Raw genomic sequence first — 19,594 nt, 5'->3', positions numbered from 1 at the left:
GGTGCAGGACTTCAGCAGAAAACTGCTTAAGACTTCGAGACTGGGAAGAGGACATGACACTGACAGTGGGACCCACTGAGCAGAGCTGAAGAGTGGGCCTGGAACAGCTGGGACATGCAAGGTGTCGCCACCAGAGAGAAGGTGTTCTTCATGGCTGAAGAGCACCCATCCTATTCTGGAAATCCAGGGGAATGATCTGCAGAGTTCAGGGAAGTTCAGGGGTTTCAGGAGCAGCTGTGAGGCACCACTGAAACAGTGGGGTCTGGTGGGATGGGGATCTGGTCTGGGGCAGGAGGGATTCTGTTTGGAGAAGCTGGGTACCATCTCTACGTGACTGGACTACCGGGGTCCTGCAGGCTTGGCCAGGGGGGTATCGGGCACAGTGAGGAGGTGAGGACTCTGTTTCAGGGCAGCGCAGCAGTGCTTGAGCCTGAGCCGTGCAGGGAAGAAGGGCAGTCCCAAGGCTGAACACCACTGATGTGTGGGACAGACTGATACACCTTTGCTCAGGTTCTTTTGCTGTGCAGCTGCTGCAGCTGCCCAGAAGCTGCCATGTCTCCTCTGCATGCCCCACACTGACCAGAGAGACGTCTGAGCGAGGTGAGGCCTGGAAAGGTCCTGCTGCAGACCGGCACCCGAGACCTTTCTTTGACAGGACACGTGGAACAGACTGCTTGGTGAAAGCACTAATTCCATCCTTTATTTTCCTGTAACCGTGCTCTGAGTTTCTGCTTCATTCAGCTCCCTAGGAGACCACTTAGTCCTCCTGCAGAAGCTCCATCTCTCACAGCCTCAGCAGGCCCCATTAAAACTCCAGGAAACTTTACTCCTGTGACCACCCTTCACACAGAGTAATTTTTACTCAAGGGCTTGTTAGAGTGAGGAACCGTAATAAGTTTACTGTTACCTGTAACTCCCCATGAAGTCATCAGGTTCCTAATAGGAAAAATTGTCTTTTGCTAGGCTTGGCAATTTCAATGAGAACATGGTGTAACAAGGCTTCCTTTGTTTCTCATTTTTAAATTAAATTACTTGCTTCAAATAACTCATAGATGTTGTCTTCTGGTCCTCGTGGTCTGACATATTTCAGACAGTTTCTGGCTATTTTTTTTCATTATCCACCAAGGATTAAGGGATCTCTTGTAAATTCTTCCTTCTCATCTACCCTTCAAATGGCAGAAGTAAAACCATGTTGTAAATCCTGTGTCACCTTCAATGCTTTATAGCACTTTTCTTGTGAAACTGACTGCACATGAAGTCAGAATGATTGACATTTGTAGTTAGTTATAGCATATAAAAGTTATGAAATGTATAAAATAATTTAGAAAATGGGTAGGATTTCATAATGTCTTGAAGATTGTTTTTCAAACATTTCCACATGATGGTAAAATGTATCAGTGCAACCAAGGTTGGTCATGTTGCTAGAAATGGACAAATGATCATAAGGTACACAGACAGATACATGTGGATACAACAAGATGGGGAGAAAGATGTTTAGAGATAAGAGTTAATGACAACAGCTTTTGTTAGTATTTTTCTAGTATTTAAAAAGAAAATTGTTAGATATGACAAATACAATTGGAAAAAAAGTATTTGATAGGCAGACAAGCAGACAGATGAACGTGTTATTTTATAAAAGGAAGACTGGCAGACATGTACTGATTACTTCACTAGCTAAAATATTAGGAATATAGGCATTCATTGTGTACACAAAAAACAAGTTTTCTTTCAACAAATAAAAATAGTTACAGAAACATGGGAACTATTTCCAGGATGGAAATGGATTCTGAAGAATCACTTAATGAGAAAAAAATCCTGAATTAAAAGTTAAAAAAAAAAATAAATTTTTTACAACCTCCTTTTTAGTAGGCTTTGTTAACTACTTCACCAACCATTAATTATTTGATAGTAAATTAGTCTTTCATAGAGGGGACACCATAGTATCATGTAATCAACTGAATACAGGTATTCTGATAACCTTTGTGGGAAAATGACATTGATAGTTATTGCTGGCATACTGAGAGGGTAAGAATCTGACAGACACGTTCCTGGGTTTGTCTGTGTTAGTCTGGCTCTGAGAGAGAAGGTCATGGCTATCTACCTACATTAGGACATTATGATCTGGCTAGGTGGATAACAAGACGTCATATAAAGCTGCTTGGAAGACTGAGGTCAGAGAGTAATTATTAATGGGTGATATTGTGCCTGGAGGCTGATGACAAATGGAACACCTCAGGAATGCATTTTGGGACCTGTTACATTTAACACATTTAGCAATGAATGAGAGGTGGTGGCACAGTTCACTTTTCTGAAGGCTGCAGATGACACCATGCTCGAGGGACCAGTCGGTATATCTGAGGACAGGTTTACTGGTTTTACCTGAGATAGGGTTATTTTTCTTCATACTAGCTTGTATGTTGCTATGTTTTGGACTTTTGGTCAAAATTGTTGATAACACAGGGACGTTTTAGCTATTGCTGAATGGTGCTTACACAGCAACAAAGCCTGTTTCTCACTCTGTCCCCACACAGCCAGTAAACTGAGGGTGCACAAGGATTTAGGAAGGGACACTGCCAGCACAGCTGACCCCAAATGACCAGAGGGATATCCCATACTGTATGATATCATGCTCAGTAATAAAAGCTATTATAAGAAGGAAGGGGGGACATTCAGAGTTGTGGGTTTTGTCTTCCCAAGTAACGGTTACACGTGGTGAAACCCTGCTTTACTGGAAATTGCCAAACATCTGCCTGGTGATGGGTAGTAGGGAGTAAATTCCTTATTTTGCTTTGCTTGCATGCACAGCTGTTGCTTTACCTACTAAACTGTCTTTATCTCATCTCACATTTTTGCACTTTTACCCTTCCAGTTCTCTCCCCCATCCCATCACAAGGGAGTGAGCAAGTGGCTGTGGTTGACTGGGCTGCTTACCATGGTGAAACCACAAGAAAACTGTCAGTCATTAAGACCTAAACAAACTGAAACAATGGGTCAACAGGAACCTTATGAATTCAATAAGGACAAGTGGGAAATCATGCACTTCAGAAGGAAGAACACTGTTGCAGTTATATCGGTTGGGGATTGAGTGGCTGCAGAACACCTCAAATAGAAGGCCTTGAAGTTCCTGGTAGTCATCAAGCTGAACATGAGCCAGCATTTTACCCTGGAAACAAAGAAGGTCGATAGCATCATGAGCTGTGTTAACAAAGCATGACCAGCTGTGTCCAGTTTTGGACTCCCTGGTGCAAGACATCAGTGGAGTGAGTTCAGAAGAAGGCCGCCAAGATGGTCCTGGGGCTGAACTCTTGCACTTAGTGAAAAGGCTGAGGGAGCTGGCCTTGTACAGCCTGGAGAAGAAAAGGAGTTTGGGGGACCAAGGAGCAGTCTCTAACATCTAAAAGGAGGTTATTAAGATCGTGGAGCCAGGTTCTTCAAAATGGATAAGGCACAACAGGCATAAGTTCAGGCTGACTATAAGGAAAAACTTTTTCATGCTGAGGACAGTCAAGGAGTTGCTGCTCGGACCAGTTGTCTCCACGTTGGAAGGTTCTCAAGACTAGACTGGATGAAGCTCTGAGCAATATCTGGTCTGATCTCCTAGGTGGAGATCAGGTACTTCTCGTGTGATATTGGACTAGATACCTTCTGAGGTGACTTTCAAACTGAACTATACTGTAAACAAAAATATAAGATATAAATTACCTTTATATATCACCTAAGAGAAGGTAGCTTTGCCTAACATCAGTTGCTTATGAGCCAGAAGCATAGTCTGAGCTGAACACTTCAGATCCCTCTTACAGTCAGTGAAGAAGGATAAGAATACCTGTGATGTATTTCACCTCACTCTCACAGATGAGTCAAGCTCAGAAAGATGCATCTTCCTCAATGACAACTTAAGGAACCAATAAAATCTCAGATTATAATATATCATATACAGTGTGGAACAAATAACATCTTTAAAACAAAGTCAGGCATTAAAACTTCTGTTATAATCAACAGAAAAAAAATCAGTAGCTTCTGTAATATGATTCAATTTACCTGTTTCAGACCTGTGCATTATCATGAGATGGGTCATGACTCAGAAGTGCTTGCTTCTCTCCATGATTAGCCCTGACACCAAAGTTGGCAGATCCTACACAACTAAAAGCGTCTTCTTCAGGGCATGATCACTTGCTTCTAGTCCTGGTGTACAGAGTCACTCATATCTACCAGTGCTGGTGGCTAACCTCCTAATGTGTCCACGCTGCATAGCTCTTGGCCCCATTGTCATTCAGGCCTTGTGTGATATTTCTGTTTCTCCAACATAATACTTCTGCTGCGTTCTCATTTTCCCTTCAAAATGCCTAGAATAGAATGAATGACAGACTGCAGACCTTCAAAGTAATGTTTTTATATACAGGGTGTTTTAAAAAGATGGACCCAGTTTCAAAGCAGGATACTTCACAATGACAACATGTTACAGTTACACAAAAAATTTACAAATGGTTCAATGAGTTATCAAGTTTAAGTAACCTTTTTATAAACGCTCTATGTTCACTCCACCTGCTATACAGGCAACATCGAGACTATGGTTGAATTTTTCCCAAACGCCTCTTGAGGTGTCCTATTCCACTGAGGCCACCAGTGGTTTTGAGGTCATCCAGATTAGTCACTAATTGTGGCACAAAAACACAGTCTTTGATGTATCTTCACAAGTAAAAGTCTCAGGATGTAACGCAATTTCAAATTGGGCCCATATTTTTGAAACACCCTGTGCAATCTGAGGATCTGTGTGTCATTCCCAAGGCTATGGCAGGGGGTTGTGTGCAGGTGTTAGAGGGCAAATGACTGATTAATTAGTTGTGGAAGACTGCTTTTAGTGAAAAGAATAAAGTCTGGCCTGTTGTGGTGGGCTGACCTTGGCTGGACACCAGGTAACCACCAACCCACTGTATCACTCGCCTTCTCAGCACAACAGGAGAGGAGAAAAAATAAGATAGAAAAAACTCATAAGTCAAGATAAAGGCAGTTTAATAAAACAAAAGCAAAGGCTGCACTTGAGAGCAAAGGAAAACCAAAGATTATCTACTTCTCACCAGCAGGCAATGTCCAGCCATTTCCTGGGAAGCAGGGCTTCAGTACATGTAGAGCAGGGGTGCCAAACTCATTTTCACCGGGGGCCACATCAGCCTTGCGGTTGCATTCAAAGGGCTGAATGTAATTTTAGGACTATAGAAATGTAGGAGTAGTTACATTTATACAGTCCTAAAGTCACGTTCAGCCCTTTGAAGGCAACCACGAGGATATAAACATCACAAGGATATCACCAGAGGCAGTGAGAAGACAATTTCATTGCTCGAGATGCAGACAACAGTAAGAACTCGGTGGAGTGCTTGCTCTGGTGTCTGTCTTTAGTAGCACCATGGTAGTTTTGTGTCTTTGTGTCTTGTTTTGGCTCTTTGCAATCTCTATCACAAATGTCATTTGTAGGTCCATGGGTCATCCAATGGACTAAAGCAGCTGCTGCAGACGGATACAAGTCTCCTGAGGCTACTCTGTGATATCTCACAATCTCCAGCAGATGTTCTAAGTATAGAATCATAGAATGTCCTGAGTTGGAAGGGACTCACAAGGATCATTGAGACAAACTCCTTTCCCTGCATAGGACAACCCCACATGTCACACCATGTTTCTGAGTGCATTGTCTAGTCTGTTCTTGAATACTGACAGGCCTAGGGCCACGACTACGTCCCTGGGCAGCCGGTTCCAGTGCTCCAGCACCCTCTGGATGGAGAACCTTTTCCTAATGTCCAGCCTAAACCTCTCGTGGCACAACTTCCTGCCATTGCCTTGAGTTCTGTCATTGGTCACTAAAGAGAAGAGTTCAGTGCCTACCCTTCTTCCTCCTCTTGTGAGGAAGCTGTAGACCACGATGAGGTCTCCTCTTCTCCAGGCTGAACAAACTCAGTGACTTCAGCCACTCCTCATATGGCTTTCTCTCCAAACCCTTCACCAACTTCATGGCCTCCTCTGCACACTCTCCAGTAGCTTTATATCCAGGTGAGGCTGCACCAGTGCGTGGCACGACAATCCCTTCCCTGACCAGTCCTGCCCCCAGGACATGTTGGGCCTCTTGATCGCCAGGGCACCATGTTGTCTCATGTTCAACTTGCTGTCAACCAGAACTCCTAGTACTATGCATCTAGTAATATGAGAGTATGCACTGATGTCTCAGCAGCTGACATGTTGCTGAAAGTTGGAGAGAAAGGAACAATGCACTTAATAAATCCAGCTATGTCACATTAGTTTCTTGTAGTGTTAAATTATTGTAAAGTAATGACAAAAATGTGTTTCTGAAATACATTTTCCTCATAAAAGGCAAATACACTTGTTCTGCTTTGTGTCAAGGGATTGATTTCACATGGCCGAAAATGAAGTATAAGAAAAACATAGTGACATTTCTTCTGAATCAGTGAATTAAAAAAATATGACCAGGCACATCAAGAGAAAAATCTACAAGCAAGGAAGCACATAAATATTTTCTAAATTTAAAATAATGTATTAGCCTTTGAGTGTTCATGCATATTTGTGTCTGTGCACTAATAAGAAAAAAAGTGTAATTCAGATAGCAGTTATAGTAGTAGTAAAAGGTAAATTAAATGGTGGGTAAAAAAGAGGAAGAGGAAAAACAGGAAGGTGGAACATTGTATAGTCCAGGAGTCATTTTGGTTTACAGTAATAACTTCATTGAATTATATCTTTATACAAAAGCAACAAAAACAGCTGCTGTTGTTCATGCTCATGATAGCCTGTTCTGTAGTCTAAATGCAACAAAGACCCTGAATATCAACAAGAGTCAACCTCAAAGTGTTCCCAACTCACAAAGAATGAAGACGATGGTGTCTGATGACTATTTTTCCCAAGGCCTTCTTGAATGCCTTGTTTCTCAAGCTGTAGATTACTGGGTTGAGAAGGGGTGTGACTACTGTGTAGAGCACAGATACAGCCTTATTGAGCTCTGAGGATAGATTGTAGGAGGGACGGACATACATGGAGATCATCGTACCATAGTATATAGTCACTACCATGAGGTGTGAGCTGCAAGTGGAGAAGGTAATTCTTTTTCCAGAAGCAGAGGGTATCTTCAGGATACTGAGAATTATAAGTAGGTATGAGACAAGAGTCAACAGAAAACAGCTGGCAAGTACCAGAAAAGAGAGGATGAAGATGACTGCTTCTGTGACAGTGGTGTCTGAGCATGAAAGCTTCAACAGTGGAGGAATATCACAGAAGAAGTGATTAATGAGGTTGTCACTGCAGAAACGCAATCTGGAGACCATCAGACAGGGCAGAAAACCAGTGAAAACACCAGTGATCCAGCAGCCCATAGCCAGACAGGTATAAGACTCAGCAGTCATGACCACACCATAGTGCAGGGGTTCACAGACCGCAACGTATCGGTCATATGCCATCACTGCCAAAAGGTAGCACTCGGTGGCTCCCAAGGAAATGAAGTAATAAAGCTGTGCCATACATCCTGAGAAGGAGATGTTCTTCCTCTTTGCCAGTAGATTGGCCAGCATCTTGGGTACAACTGTGGTGGTGTAACAGACCTCTAGGAAAGAGAGGTTCTTGAGAAATTTGTACATCGGCAAATGAAGTCTTGGCTCCAGTGTCACCACTGAAATAATAATGATGTTTCCTAGGATGGTGAGAGTATAAATAACCAAAAACACTGTGAATAGCAGGATCTGGCAGTGCGCGTTGCTACTGAAGCCCAGTAGTCTGAATTCCAGTACTGCTGTAATATTTGTCATGTCTTGGAGAGAGCTAGGATTTGTCTGATAAGGGAATAATTAATATCAGAGTATTTTAACTTTCAGTGGTGAACACACTGTCTATGAAGACTGTGATAACTCAAATAAACCTTGGGTATTAAAGTCACTATTAGTCTGTCCTTCTTTCCTTCCTCCCTCCTTTCCCCCCTCCCTCCCATCCTCCTCTCTCTCCCTTATGAAATGTAAGTTTTAACATGTATTTCATGATCTTCACATGGACAATTATAGAATAAATTGAAAATAGTCCAATAGACAGACACTCTCCACACCTGCACACAAAGATATGTATAAGAAAGTACATAAATATGTAAAGATACCACTCATACTAATCCATAGTAAAAAGGTATACATAAGCTTACACATGTGAACTCAGAGACACACACCCTCTGGCTTTTCACTGAAAGAGATATAAAAATTCATATACATAATCAACATTAATTATTACATTGAAAATTCCACTCATTAATGCACATATGAATTTTTTAATAAAATACATAAGTACTCATTTGCATGGTCCTGAATATACACATATACGGGCACACGTAAGAACTCCCTCAAAGTGCTTGGTCATAGAGGAGTACAAACTTGCACACAGATTCACAAGAAATCTTAACATTTCTTGTTAAATACTGTCAGTAGAGAGATATTTTCCACCTCAAGGATGGAAACCACAGATAATAATCTATTACCAGATGACTGAGACATTGATTAAGAGCAATGTATTTCATAAGAATAAACTCCACTTTTCATACGCATAATAAGGCTGATGCACATATCTGTAATATCTAGTTACTTACATATGAACTTATATGCATAATATTGAGCCTGTGTCCAATTTTTACAGGGCTGTTTTCCAAGCCCTGAAGACATTTGGTGGTGCTAGGTTTCACTCTGCATTCAGGTCCTTGTCTCAAACTGGATACAACAGTTACTTAGGCTTTAAAGGTTGAGGCACAATTAATAACAATATCAGAAAAAGTTGCCTGGTGAATTTAATCATCCTTTACTCTGTAGTTTGAGTCTTATTACTAAACATTGACTACAACATCTCATTGGACAGAAAACAATTTTAGACTGAACTACCTTCTACTCAGTCTTGACTTTCGTAAAGATAGACAGACACAGATAAAGGCTGAACTGTACCAAGCACTGATTTCAGTAGTTGTTGAGGATCTCTGGAGAGTAATTCCGTGGGTGGAGAAATTCCATGGGGCACATTAGCAACAATGGACTGATGACACATTTGCAAGGAAGAGCTTGTTAGTAAAAGAAGAAACCCTCTGGAAAAACTGCATCTGAAACTCACCGGAAACATTATAGATCTTTCAGCTGACAAAACTGCTTTCTGGAGAAAGCTTATATGTAGCAGCTCAAATAATTTAAAAATTGAATTCTATTTTGAAAAACAAAAACAACAACAAAAAAAAACATTAAAGGTTTCCGTGTGGGACATTTTCATAGTATATTTCACTCAGACTATATCTTTGCACTACATCTTCTGAGTGACACTTTGGGAAAGCTGTCTAGGCAAAGCATGTCCATTGCAGCTTGTTCACCACACATGGGCTTTCAAGGGTCTTTTTAATAATTTCTAGTTACCTTCACAAATGTTACAGGAAGCAAAGTAGTAAGAAAAAAAAAAATGAAATCATTGTGAAAAAAATATTTTTTCTACTTATTTCCTATTTATGATTTTTTTAATCAATGATCTTGAAACAGTAAAATATCAAAACAATCTTCCTAATTATTCAAATTTATTTTTGAAAACAAAAATCTTACTGATAAAGAAAACTTGAAATAAAATTTTCTCATGATTTTTCCACTTCCAAGTAGATTTAACTGTAGAAAAGAGAGTCACTGGAAGGCTGCCATGAAATTGCCCCAAAGCCATCTCTTCTCCAAACTGATAAAGTGCCCTTTGGCCATCCTGTAGCCCTCCACTTAACTCACTCCAGCTTGTTGATATTTTACTGGGAGGCCTTAAACTGGATGTAGTATTGTCAAGGGTTTATATTGTGGGGTGACAATAAAACCCTGGCAGATGTATTGCTAACATCCTCTCCCTCCTACTTCCCCCTTTTGCCCCTCCCTCTCTCCTCTTCCCACTAAGGACAGGAGATCGGGAGGAAAAGAAGGACAGAGAGAAGAGAGTTGGAAAAATTAAAAATGTGTTACTAATGCTACTAATAAGAATAGAGAAAATAATACAAAATATGCAAAACCAATCTTGAAAGTCTCAGCACCCAAAGTCCTGGATTGGACTCTGCAGCCAACCGGAGCTGGATTCAGTCTGTCACTAGGCCTCAGTTCGCAGGGACGACTAGCAAGGTCCTCTCCTAATGTCAGCCATAAGCAGAAGGGAAAAGAAGGCAAAAGGGAAAGGGACGAGATCCTCGTGATCTCTCACTTTTATATGAAGTATTCACGTGAGTGGAATGTTATGCACAGCTGGTCAGTTTCTTGGTCACCAGTTTCTCGTTGCCCCTCTCGTGAGATGTGAATCTGTCCTTATCAATAACTTCGCATTCCATTGCTATGTTTACCAAAGCATGTATATGGTTCTCCAGGAAAATGCAGCTAATATGAAGGCTTTAGCTGACAAGCAAATTCACTAAAAGAGAAACTTGCTTTTTAACAAAACCAGGACAAGTATCTATTCTGAACTATTTTCTGCATGTGCACTAAGGTAAAATAATAGCTGATATCACTTTGGATGATGATGAGTGGTCTATGATTTGTTATTTCTATAGAAATGTCTCATAGGTAAGTGATGTGGAACACATTTTCTGAGACTGGAAAGCTGACAGCAAGGGCTGATAATTCATATCACCTAGCATTACGGGGAGGATTCAACTTGCCAGTTCAGACACCAACATATAGGTGTTCACACGTACAACCTATCAGTACTGTACTGTTCAAGTTGTCCTTTCAGAGCCCAGTGAAATAACAGATGTTGGTGGTGCATTTGCCTAGACCCAGGCAAGATTACTAAGTGCAAGTGGCAGATGCTGTGGCTTGGGGAACTGAGTCCTACGACAGAGGCATAAAGCGTATGAGAGCAAGCAGCCAATTTAGCCACCCAAATCACTCTCCAGCTCTTTTTTTTTTTTTTTTTTTTTTTTTTTGGCATTGGCTCCAACTGCAGGGCTATTGTAGGAGCCACAAGACCTATACTTTACATCCAGCACAATAGTCTGATCTTGGACCCAAGCCTGCTAGATAAGAGGGGTGTGGGGTCTTATTAAATGTGTGGGAACCATGTTGTTCAGCTTTCTTAAGGCTTTTTCAAACTTCAGGCTATATTGCCTTTCTGTGATTCCCTTTGTTCTGGAAATTACTGTGATACCAAGCAATTAATTTCACATTTCCCAGGGCTCTGGTTGTGCTCTGTGTCTCTCTTACCTTGACCTTATCTGCCATAGCTGCCCTTTTTCCTAGCCATATTGCCTCATTGCCTCATATATAATGAGTTCTTCCAGGCATCTTTCTAACTGGGATCAGTCTCTGAAGACTCAAGGCTGTTTCTGTTGCTTTCTGAAATATCTAAGAGGCCCATGGCAGTAGTAGCTAGTCATTTGATAGAATTCAATTCGGTGGCCAAAGGGAGTCTTGCTGTCATTAATATCAGCAACATATCATTGCACTGCTTCATGCCTTGAGGAAAAACTGAGATTACTCAATAGTAACACTAACTTTAGTGATTCCCCCTTGACAATATTAATAAACTTTTGAAATTGGAATCAAGGAAAATTTTAAATTCAGAGAGTTTACTTAGAGTAAGTTAATAGCCCCCTCTAGTGTAACAGAAGCAATGAGGCATCCCTGAGGATGAAGCTGGATCCTAATATTAAATGTGCATGGAGACATTGTGGTGGTTGCACACATCCCGATGAGGTCCAGAGCTTTCAGTGGGACTCTTAAGCACCTTTTGTGCCCCTCTGCGACTGTCCTCATGTATGCACCTTGGTCAGTGCTGGCAGTCACATCGTCCCACTCCTCATGTTCACCTCCCTCCAGTTGGGGGAGCAGGAGGGGTGGCACCCTCAGTCAATAGATGTGGTGCTCAGCCAATGAAGTGCCCAGGCCCAGAGAAGCTTCTGGACCATGCTTATAACGCTCACAGCCAGATGTTACCTGGCTATAAAATGTGCCCCTGCAGAAGCTCTCCTTGGAGTGGCCTCCTAAGAGCAGCAGGACTGTGACTGGACCTGTGCCCTGAGATCAGGGACACTACCTAAGGAGACTTTCTGGGACTGAGTGGCCCCACCTGCTCCTTGGTGAGTGATTATTTTCTTCTGGACATATCCTTGAATGAGCCCTTGCCACCAGCCCCTGGGCAAGAGATTATTTCTGCTGGGTATCCTTGAGTGAGAGAGGCCTTTCCTGAGTGAGTAACTGCACACTGTGGATCATCATTCTTCTGTGGTTGCATGGTAATAATATCCCCAACTGGTATATTGAACTTACAGTTTATTAAATGTTGCCAGAGTGCTGACTGATATTGGATTAACCCCCCGCCCATCCCCCTGCTTTGGTTTTGGTCTATCATTTGGTTTTGGTTCCAAATTAAAGTTGGCTTTGCCTTATTATTTGCCTGTACTAGTTTTAGCCTGCCTCCATGACACTCATACATGCTGTAAATTGAATTAAGTTGGTGTCATGTTTTAACCCAAGCTAACAATACAACCAGGACAGACACTCTCTCACTCCCCTCCCCGCCCCCCCCAGACAGGGGAGAGGATTGAAAGGGAAGGGAGAAACTTGGATTGAGGTAGACACAGTTTAATAAAATAAAATACTAATACACTACTAGAAAATATATATATGTAAAACAGAAATAGGATATAAAATAAAAGATGGTCAATGCAATTCCTCATGAACTCCATCCACACCAAGCAGCCAGTCCCAGGAAACAACACACTGGTCCCATCAGCCAATCCCGGGGAGAGAAAAGAGAGAAAAAAAGCAGAAAAGGCCCAGAGGCCTCTGCAAAATGGCAGGATGGTAAAGGCTGATCTAAGGAAAGTAATGAAAAGAACTCCCCCGAACAGATCTCCAAGGGCAAAGAGAAGAAAACGTGAGAGAGCGACCAGAAGATCCTGACTCTCTTTAAATATGAAGCATGACACTAATGGGATGGAATAATCTTATGATCAGTTTGAATATCAGTCAAGCTCTGCTCTGTCCATGCCCCGCTTCCTTGATGTCTCACACCTGTGGGCAGAGTGCTCAGAATGTCCTTGGCTCTCAGACCGAAGCAATTAAAAACATTAACTCATTTCTAGGGTATTACCTCTTGTCCTCAAACTAAGTCCAAATAATGACCTTGCTAGCTATGTAAAGGAAGGTTTCTAACTGCATGAATAAAATCAACTCATTTTCAGTCAAACCAGCACAGTTGGTATTAAAGTCTCATGTTGAAATAAAACCATATGGTTTCGTAAGTGGAGACAGGATGAAACTGAACCTCTGCTGTCCCTTTGCATGCAACAGAATACTTTTTGCAGCTCTAAGAATATCCCCAACATGCTGACACTTTTGTTACTAGAAAAAAATACTAGAAATCTTGCTGCAGAGAAATTATTATTAAATGATAGAAACCAATGCAGGTGTTATTCCTGTTTACCATAACTCGAGTGTACACTCTCCCGTTTTCATGCATCCTTCTCAAGAGCAGTGTAGGGAATCTACCCCGTTTGTAGTGGATATAATGGAGACAAGCTTAGCCACAAGGTGAATTCCCTCAGCAGGCACTAAGACATAACTGCAAGTACATTGGATGTGACCTAATTGACCATCAAGAGGTCCATAGTCCAGTTCTGGAAAAAGAGGTCATAGTGTTGTTTCCATTGTCGGGATTTATATATACCCAAACTTCTATCATAGTCAGTGGAGCTCCAGTAAATGGAGCCTAAAGAAGAGCCAAGCTGCCCAGCTCTCTCTGTGACAAATACCTCCATTACTAGGTTGGCTGAATGGCTGCTTAGGTTCCATTTGTTTTACTGACAAAGGCAGGTCCAGTTGCCCTGAAAGGTGGAAGTTAATATCATTTGAAATGGTCAAGGGGAATACCCCCAGCACTTACCTGTTTACTAGAAGGATGTGTATCTCCCGTAATTCTACCATCATAACTTGTGACTACTTGTAGGTGCCTTGAGAGGCCAATACAACTCAAATGTCACTAAGAATTTCTGTGTGTTAACTTAAGCCTTTCCTCCAAGTCCACTGATTATATTAGGAACCTAGACAAGAACCTCATTCGTGATGCACTTTGTTCTGTACATGCCTAAACTTCAGCAAGAGGAATCATACTTCACATGTCTCGTGGAGTGCAAACTAGACCTTATCTTGTCCATTTTACTTTGCAGTTGCTTTTGGTAAATATGAGCAGAACTTTACAACTTAAAATTTTAGCAAATTCAGCTTTCCAAGTAACATGAAGCAAAGAGTATATTAAAAATCATACAACCTTATATCTCTAAATAATTCATTATATTTAGTATACATCTACTTAAGCTAAATGATTAATATTAAACTTAGATTGGGCTCATCCACTGACCTGTGAGTAGTAAATCTATTGCCACCCAGCTCACTTACTTAGCAGAGCAAGCTCGAAGTGGCTCATCTAGACTGTCATATTTATAGAATGAAGTAGTTGACTGTTGGAAAGTAGAATGTGGGAAAGCAAGATGTGCGGTTCCAGCCACCTGGATGATAAAGGAAGATCAATACTAACATGACCATCTGGATGGTCGAAGACATAATACTAACATAATAATATATAAAAGGCCTTGGACAGATTACTTTGAAGTATCTTTCTCATAATTGTAAAAAGTTATAGCCCAGACTCGTGAGAATGGTATCTCGGGCCGGATAACCGCCCCCAAGTGTCTGGGATGTGTGAATGTCCTTGGGCCTGGTCTGTGAATGAGTGGAAAAACAAGTGAGACAAATATCACATGAGTTTAGTGCGTTTTTAATAACAATTAGTGGAAAAACACCTTGTGGAAACATCTTAGTCCATGCTTGTATCTCTAAATCCTATAAAATGGTAAATGGTGAATAAAGAAGCTAGCCTAGGCCTAACTCAGCTCTCTGCTAAGCCAGACTCTGCTCTCCTTCATGAACAAGATCTCTGCCTCTGCGCGAATTTCTGTCTGTGTCCCGGTATGCGTTGTCTCTAATCGCCGCAGTTGACTCATAGTCAAATTGCACACAATAGAAAAGTCTGCATGAGACTCCCTATGCCCACAAGCCACCAGTATTCTGTTCCTGTTCTGTTTCCCTATGGGTCTCCTGGAAGGAGTTATTGACCTGGCTGCATCTCAGGCCCTTCTCTCCTCTGGAGCCTGGACCAAACTGCTGTTGGTTTGGCTGATGGGGGACAAATACATCCACCACATCCCTCACACAGCCTTCTAACCTATGTGACTTCGCAGTTTGACACTAACAGACTTCACTGCTCCTGTGTTCTGGAGTCCAGAGGTTTGAGGCAGCTGGAGATCCATGCTTTCAACAGCCAAAAGATGGAGAGACAATTTGTGTTTTGTGTTTGACTGTAAATCTCAGTCTATCTTGCAGTTCACCTTGATCATACAGGTCTCAGGAGAGGTCACTGTAAAGCTCAGGTATTGACCATGTGCCTTTTTAATGATTTCTTCTTAGAGATCACCTACAATGCAGCAAGGACCATGTGTCTAGGGCTACTGAAGAAATATCAAGCACGTTGGTTCCCCCCAATTTAGAAGATGGAACATAGAAACAAGAAAAGGACTGCAGAGTTAGGTAAAACATATCGTGGCTTGACTGGAATTTCTCCCATAGTCATTGAGTTATCCCAAGCAAGCTGAGTTCAAATGAGTGAGAATAGTTTCTACTGTTTCTTGAACTCAAATATTATCAAATTTTTATTAAGGGCTTAGTCCACTAGTTTATGATTCAGAATCAGTGACTATGAGCAAGAAGGGCATGATGTCAAGGGATGACACATGGCTCCCTTCCAGTGAGAGCATGAGTTTGAGGAAGGTATCTCATACGCTGGGAACACCCGGCATCTCCTGGGTCCTGGGTCCAGATCTCGTTTCTCCATTCCGGCTTGTTCTTCCCAAGGTGAGCGATCCGCTGGCCCTGCTAGTACAGGTTGCAGGAACGCAGGGGCCCACACAGACCGCTCCCAAGGCCTGTGAATCTCCCAAAGCCAAGGGCTCCCCCGGAAGAGACGGGGACCCCTCCAGTGCTGAGGGAACTGCCAACAGCAGCTGACAGAGAGGACCCCACGGCTGTGCTCTGAGGGAAAGAGGTGAGGATGGGGCCCGGCAGGGTGACCACCACCAGGGAGGGTTCGATGACGGTGGTGGAGTCAGCACACCGCAGAACGCAAGGCTCGTTGCAGCTGTTTGCAAGGGGGGCTGGTCCGCAGGGGAAAGGGAGGCAGGGTCTGTAGCAAGACATCTCTCGGCGAGGGAGGCAGAGCTGAAACACAGAGCCGGGCATGAGCCCCAGATGGAAGCCGAGGGAAGAGGACGGGTCAGGAGCACAAGCGTGCTCACAGAAAGAGCCCGTGTGTGCTCAGCTCGCACTTACCTAGCCGACTGAGGAGATGGCAGCAAGGGCAGTGTTTGGCAGGCCTGGAGACGCATGGACTTTTATACCCTGCCTCCAATCCTTGGGCATCCAGAAGCATTCTTCATGCATGAAGCACTGTGCTAACTAGCAGTATTTGCTTGCAGAGGTCTCCTGGATGATTAGTTCTTTCCCCTTTCATCTGAGAGGTTCTACTCTCATGTGACACGTGACGGAGACCAAAGTGTGCCCTTTGAGGTGCAGCAGTCATTATGCTGACCCCTAAGGCCAGAGGACGTGGTTGTCCCTCTCGTCTCAGGTGCTCTCAGAGAAGCTCAGTGGCGTGCTGGCCACAGCCATTCCTGGAGCACGCCCACAGCCACCGCCCCTCCACGCTGCACGCTGCCCTTCAGGCACTGAGGAATTCAGCACCTCAAGTCACCTCGCCGTTGTTTCCAGCTCAGGGCCTTGGCCTGAGCAGCAGAGACTCGCAAGTTTAGCAGGTGGCTTAGGCACTTGGGCAATGGCCAGCCCAAGTCTTTGTGGCTCATCCTCTGCCCGGCCCTCGCACTCTTCAACTTTTTGGACCCACTAAGGCAACTGTTTCGCTCTGACCCCGACCTCCCGGTAGCACCTGGGAGCTCTGAATCCCTGCCTTTACCACATCCCACAAAGGATGTTGGCCTGCAGGATGAGCACGAGGGGAAAAACAAATTCATTTTGGCTTGAATTACCTTTAGGCAAGGAGTCATAAGGCTCTCTGAACTCCTAACCATTCTTTCAACAGACTTGTTTTTCAGTAAACAATAAATCCTCTGAGCTGAGCTCATATGCCCTGTGGGAAGAAGAAAAGCAAAGGTGACATCCCATTAGGAACAGCACCTTCAGGTCCAGGAGTGAAACAGTTGGACCTTTCTGATGAGAATGACCAGCTCAGCTCTTTGTCCTCCCCTTTGATGTACTGCTGATGCCTGTATGACTTGGGCAGAGGGTGAGCCACAGGGACTGCTGAACAGTGTGCTCATCACAGCCCTCACTGAATGCCCATGTCCCCATGTGAATGCTCACGCTCACCTTCTGCACGCACAGGGACACATACAAAGCCCCTTGTCCTTGTTGGGAAACCAAACCAAACCAAACATCTCCCAACCAAACTCAACTCAGCTGCATCCAACCCAGCACAGTGCAACCCATCTCAGCCTTCCCCAACAAAGAGTGCACAAACGCAAACAGTGCCATTCCACACTAAATCAAATCAAATCAAATCAAATCAAATCAAGGCACTGAGGAGAAATTGCATCTCTGCTTTGTGACTCTTCCCTGGAAGGAGGTATTCTGCTTTTTGATGTGAAATGGTGAGTGGTTGAGTCCTTGGGTGAGGCTGTAGCTTCACCTGTGCTGCAGCTATCATGCCCTGATAGAATTCTCAGTCTTGAGGCGTACTGGATGGGTAGAAAGCAGAGTTAGTGCCCCCTAAACCTCAGAAAGGAAAATGTTTGTCTGTTTAGGGCACTAGTAGATGGGATCCCTTGGGAAACTGGCCTCAGACATACAGGAGCAACTAGGAGCTGGCAGACCTTGCAAGACGTTTTGCTTTGGGCATTACAGCTCTCAGTCTGGATGTGCAAGAAGTCGTGCAGGAGAGGCAGGAGTCCAGCTTGCCCGAGTCAAGACCTCTTAGCCAAACTAAGACACAAAACCAAAATGCACGGGCAGTGCTGGCTGCGACACACATCCTGGGGAGATGAGAGTGAAACGGCCTGGGAGTGCAAGAAGGGGCTAAAGAAAGCCAAGGCACAGCTGGAGCTGAACTTGGCAAGGGACCTGAAAAATTACCACGGGTTTTCTTTCTTCGGGTACATAGGACAACAAGGGAAGATGAAAGGAACTGAACTCCCCCAAAGAGCGAAAGGGTACAGCTGGCTACAACCGACATGGAGAAAGCTGAGGTATTCAAAAACTTTTTGCCTCAGTCTTCACCTGCAACTGCTTTAGCCATGCCACCAGATTCATAGGATGAAAAGGCAGAGCCTGGGAGGATGAGGTATCCCCACTGTAGCAGAAGATCAGGCTTGAGACCGTGTAAAGAACATGAATATACACCAGTCAGTGGGGCCTTATGAGACAGCTCTGAGGGCCCTGAGGGAACTGACCCGTCAAAGTACTAAGGCACTACTCATCAAATGTGAGTGGTTGTGGCAGACCGGTGAAGTTCACGGTGACTGGAAAAGGGGAAACTGAAGCCACACTCTTAAAAGGTGAAAAAAGGAAGACCTGGGAAACTACATGCTGGTCAGTCTCACCTCTGTGCCCAGCAAGACCATGCAGCAGATCCTCCTGGAAACTAGGCTAAGGCACATGGAAAACAGAGAGGTGCTTAATGACAGCCCACAGGCCTTCCCCAAGGGCAAATCTTGCCTGGCAAACTGAGTGGCCCTCTACGACGGTGTTACAACTTTGGTGGATAAGGGAAGAGTGACTGACACCATCTACCTGGACTTGTGTGAAGCATTGAATACTGTCCTGTACAAAATCCTTGTCTCTGAAATGTAGAGATAGAGATTTGTTGTGTGGACTACTCGTTGGATAAGGAATTGGCTGGATGGTCACACTCAAAGAGTCAACGGCTTGATGTTGGTTATCCAGAGTGATCTCTCTGTCATGCCCAACAAACACAGCCTTCACAAGAGACGGCACAGGAAAAGCTGTGGCACACGAGACACTGATCCTGAGGGACAACACAGCTGAGGGATTTCCTAGGCCTTCCCGACGATCATCAGGACAGGACTGAGCCCTTCAGTACTTGAAGAGGGTTTATAAGAACGATGGGGAACAAAGTTTTTATCAAGGCCTCTTGCGACTGGACAAGGGGCGATGGTTTTAAACTAGAGGAGAGTATCGCAGAATCACAGAATGTTAGGGATTGGAAGGGACCTCAAAAGATCATCTTGTCCAATCCCCCTGCCGCAGCAGGAACACTTAGATGAGGCTAATACTCCTGAGGCAGGATACTCTTAGGATGGCTCAGGGAAAGTGGGACCTGTGAGTGAGCATCACCTTCCTCAAACAGTCACAGTGGCACCACTTGGATGGGCTACGTCCCAGCTGGGGCTGACCCGTCCCTGGCTCGACAAAACTGACTGCCCTGATTCTGCCCCACCGCGCCGCAGATGGCAAGAGAGAGATGTCCCACCATCTCCATCAGCATGCCTCCA

At 43.7% G+C, this 19,594-nt stretch overlaps 1 protein-coding gene across 1 annotated transcript; it reads right to left on the bottom strand.

Annotated features, from left to right (window-relative positions):
* Positions 1 to 6,857: 6,857 nt before the first annotated feature.
* Positions 6,858 to 7,796, bottom strand: OR11L1 (olfactory receptor family 11 subfamily L member 1; the record flags this gene model as incomplete). Its single annotated transcript, XM_080351625.1, has 1 exon — positions 6,858 to 7,796. One exon carries the CDS (start codon positions 7,794 to 7,796, stop codon positions 6,858 to 6,860), a length of 939 nt encoding a protein of 312 aa, XP_080207751.1.
* Positions 7,797 to 19,594: the final 11,798 nt, after the last annotated feature.

Source organism: Nesoenas mayeri, assembly GCF_963082525.1.
Source record: "Nesoenas mayeri genome assembly, chromosome: 11".
Lineage (NCBI taxonomy): Eukaryota > Metazoa > Chordata > Aves > Columbiformes > Columbidae > Nesoenas > Nesoenas mayeri.
The sequence above is the reverse complement of the archived record's forward strand: the minus strand, read 5'-3'. Positions and strand labels throughout refer to the sequence as shown.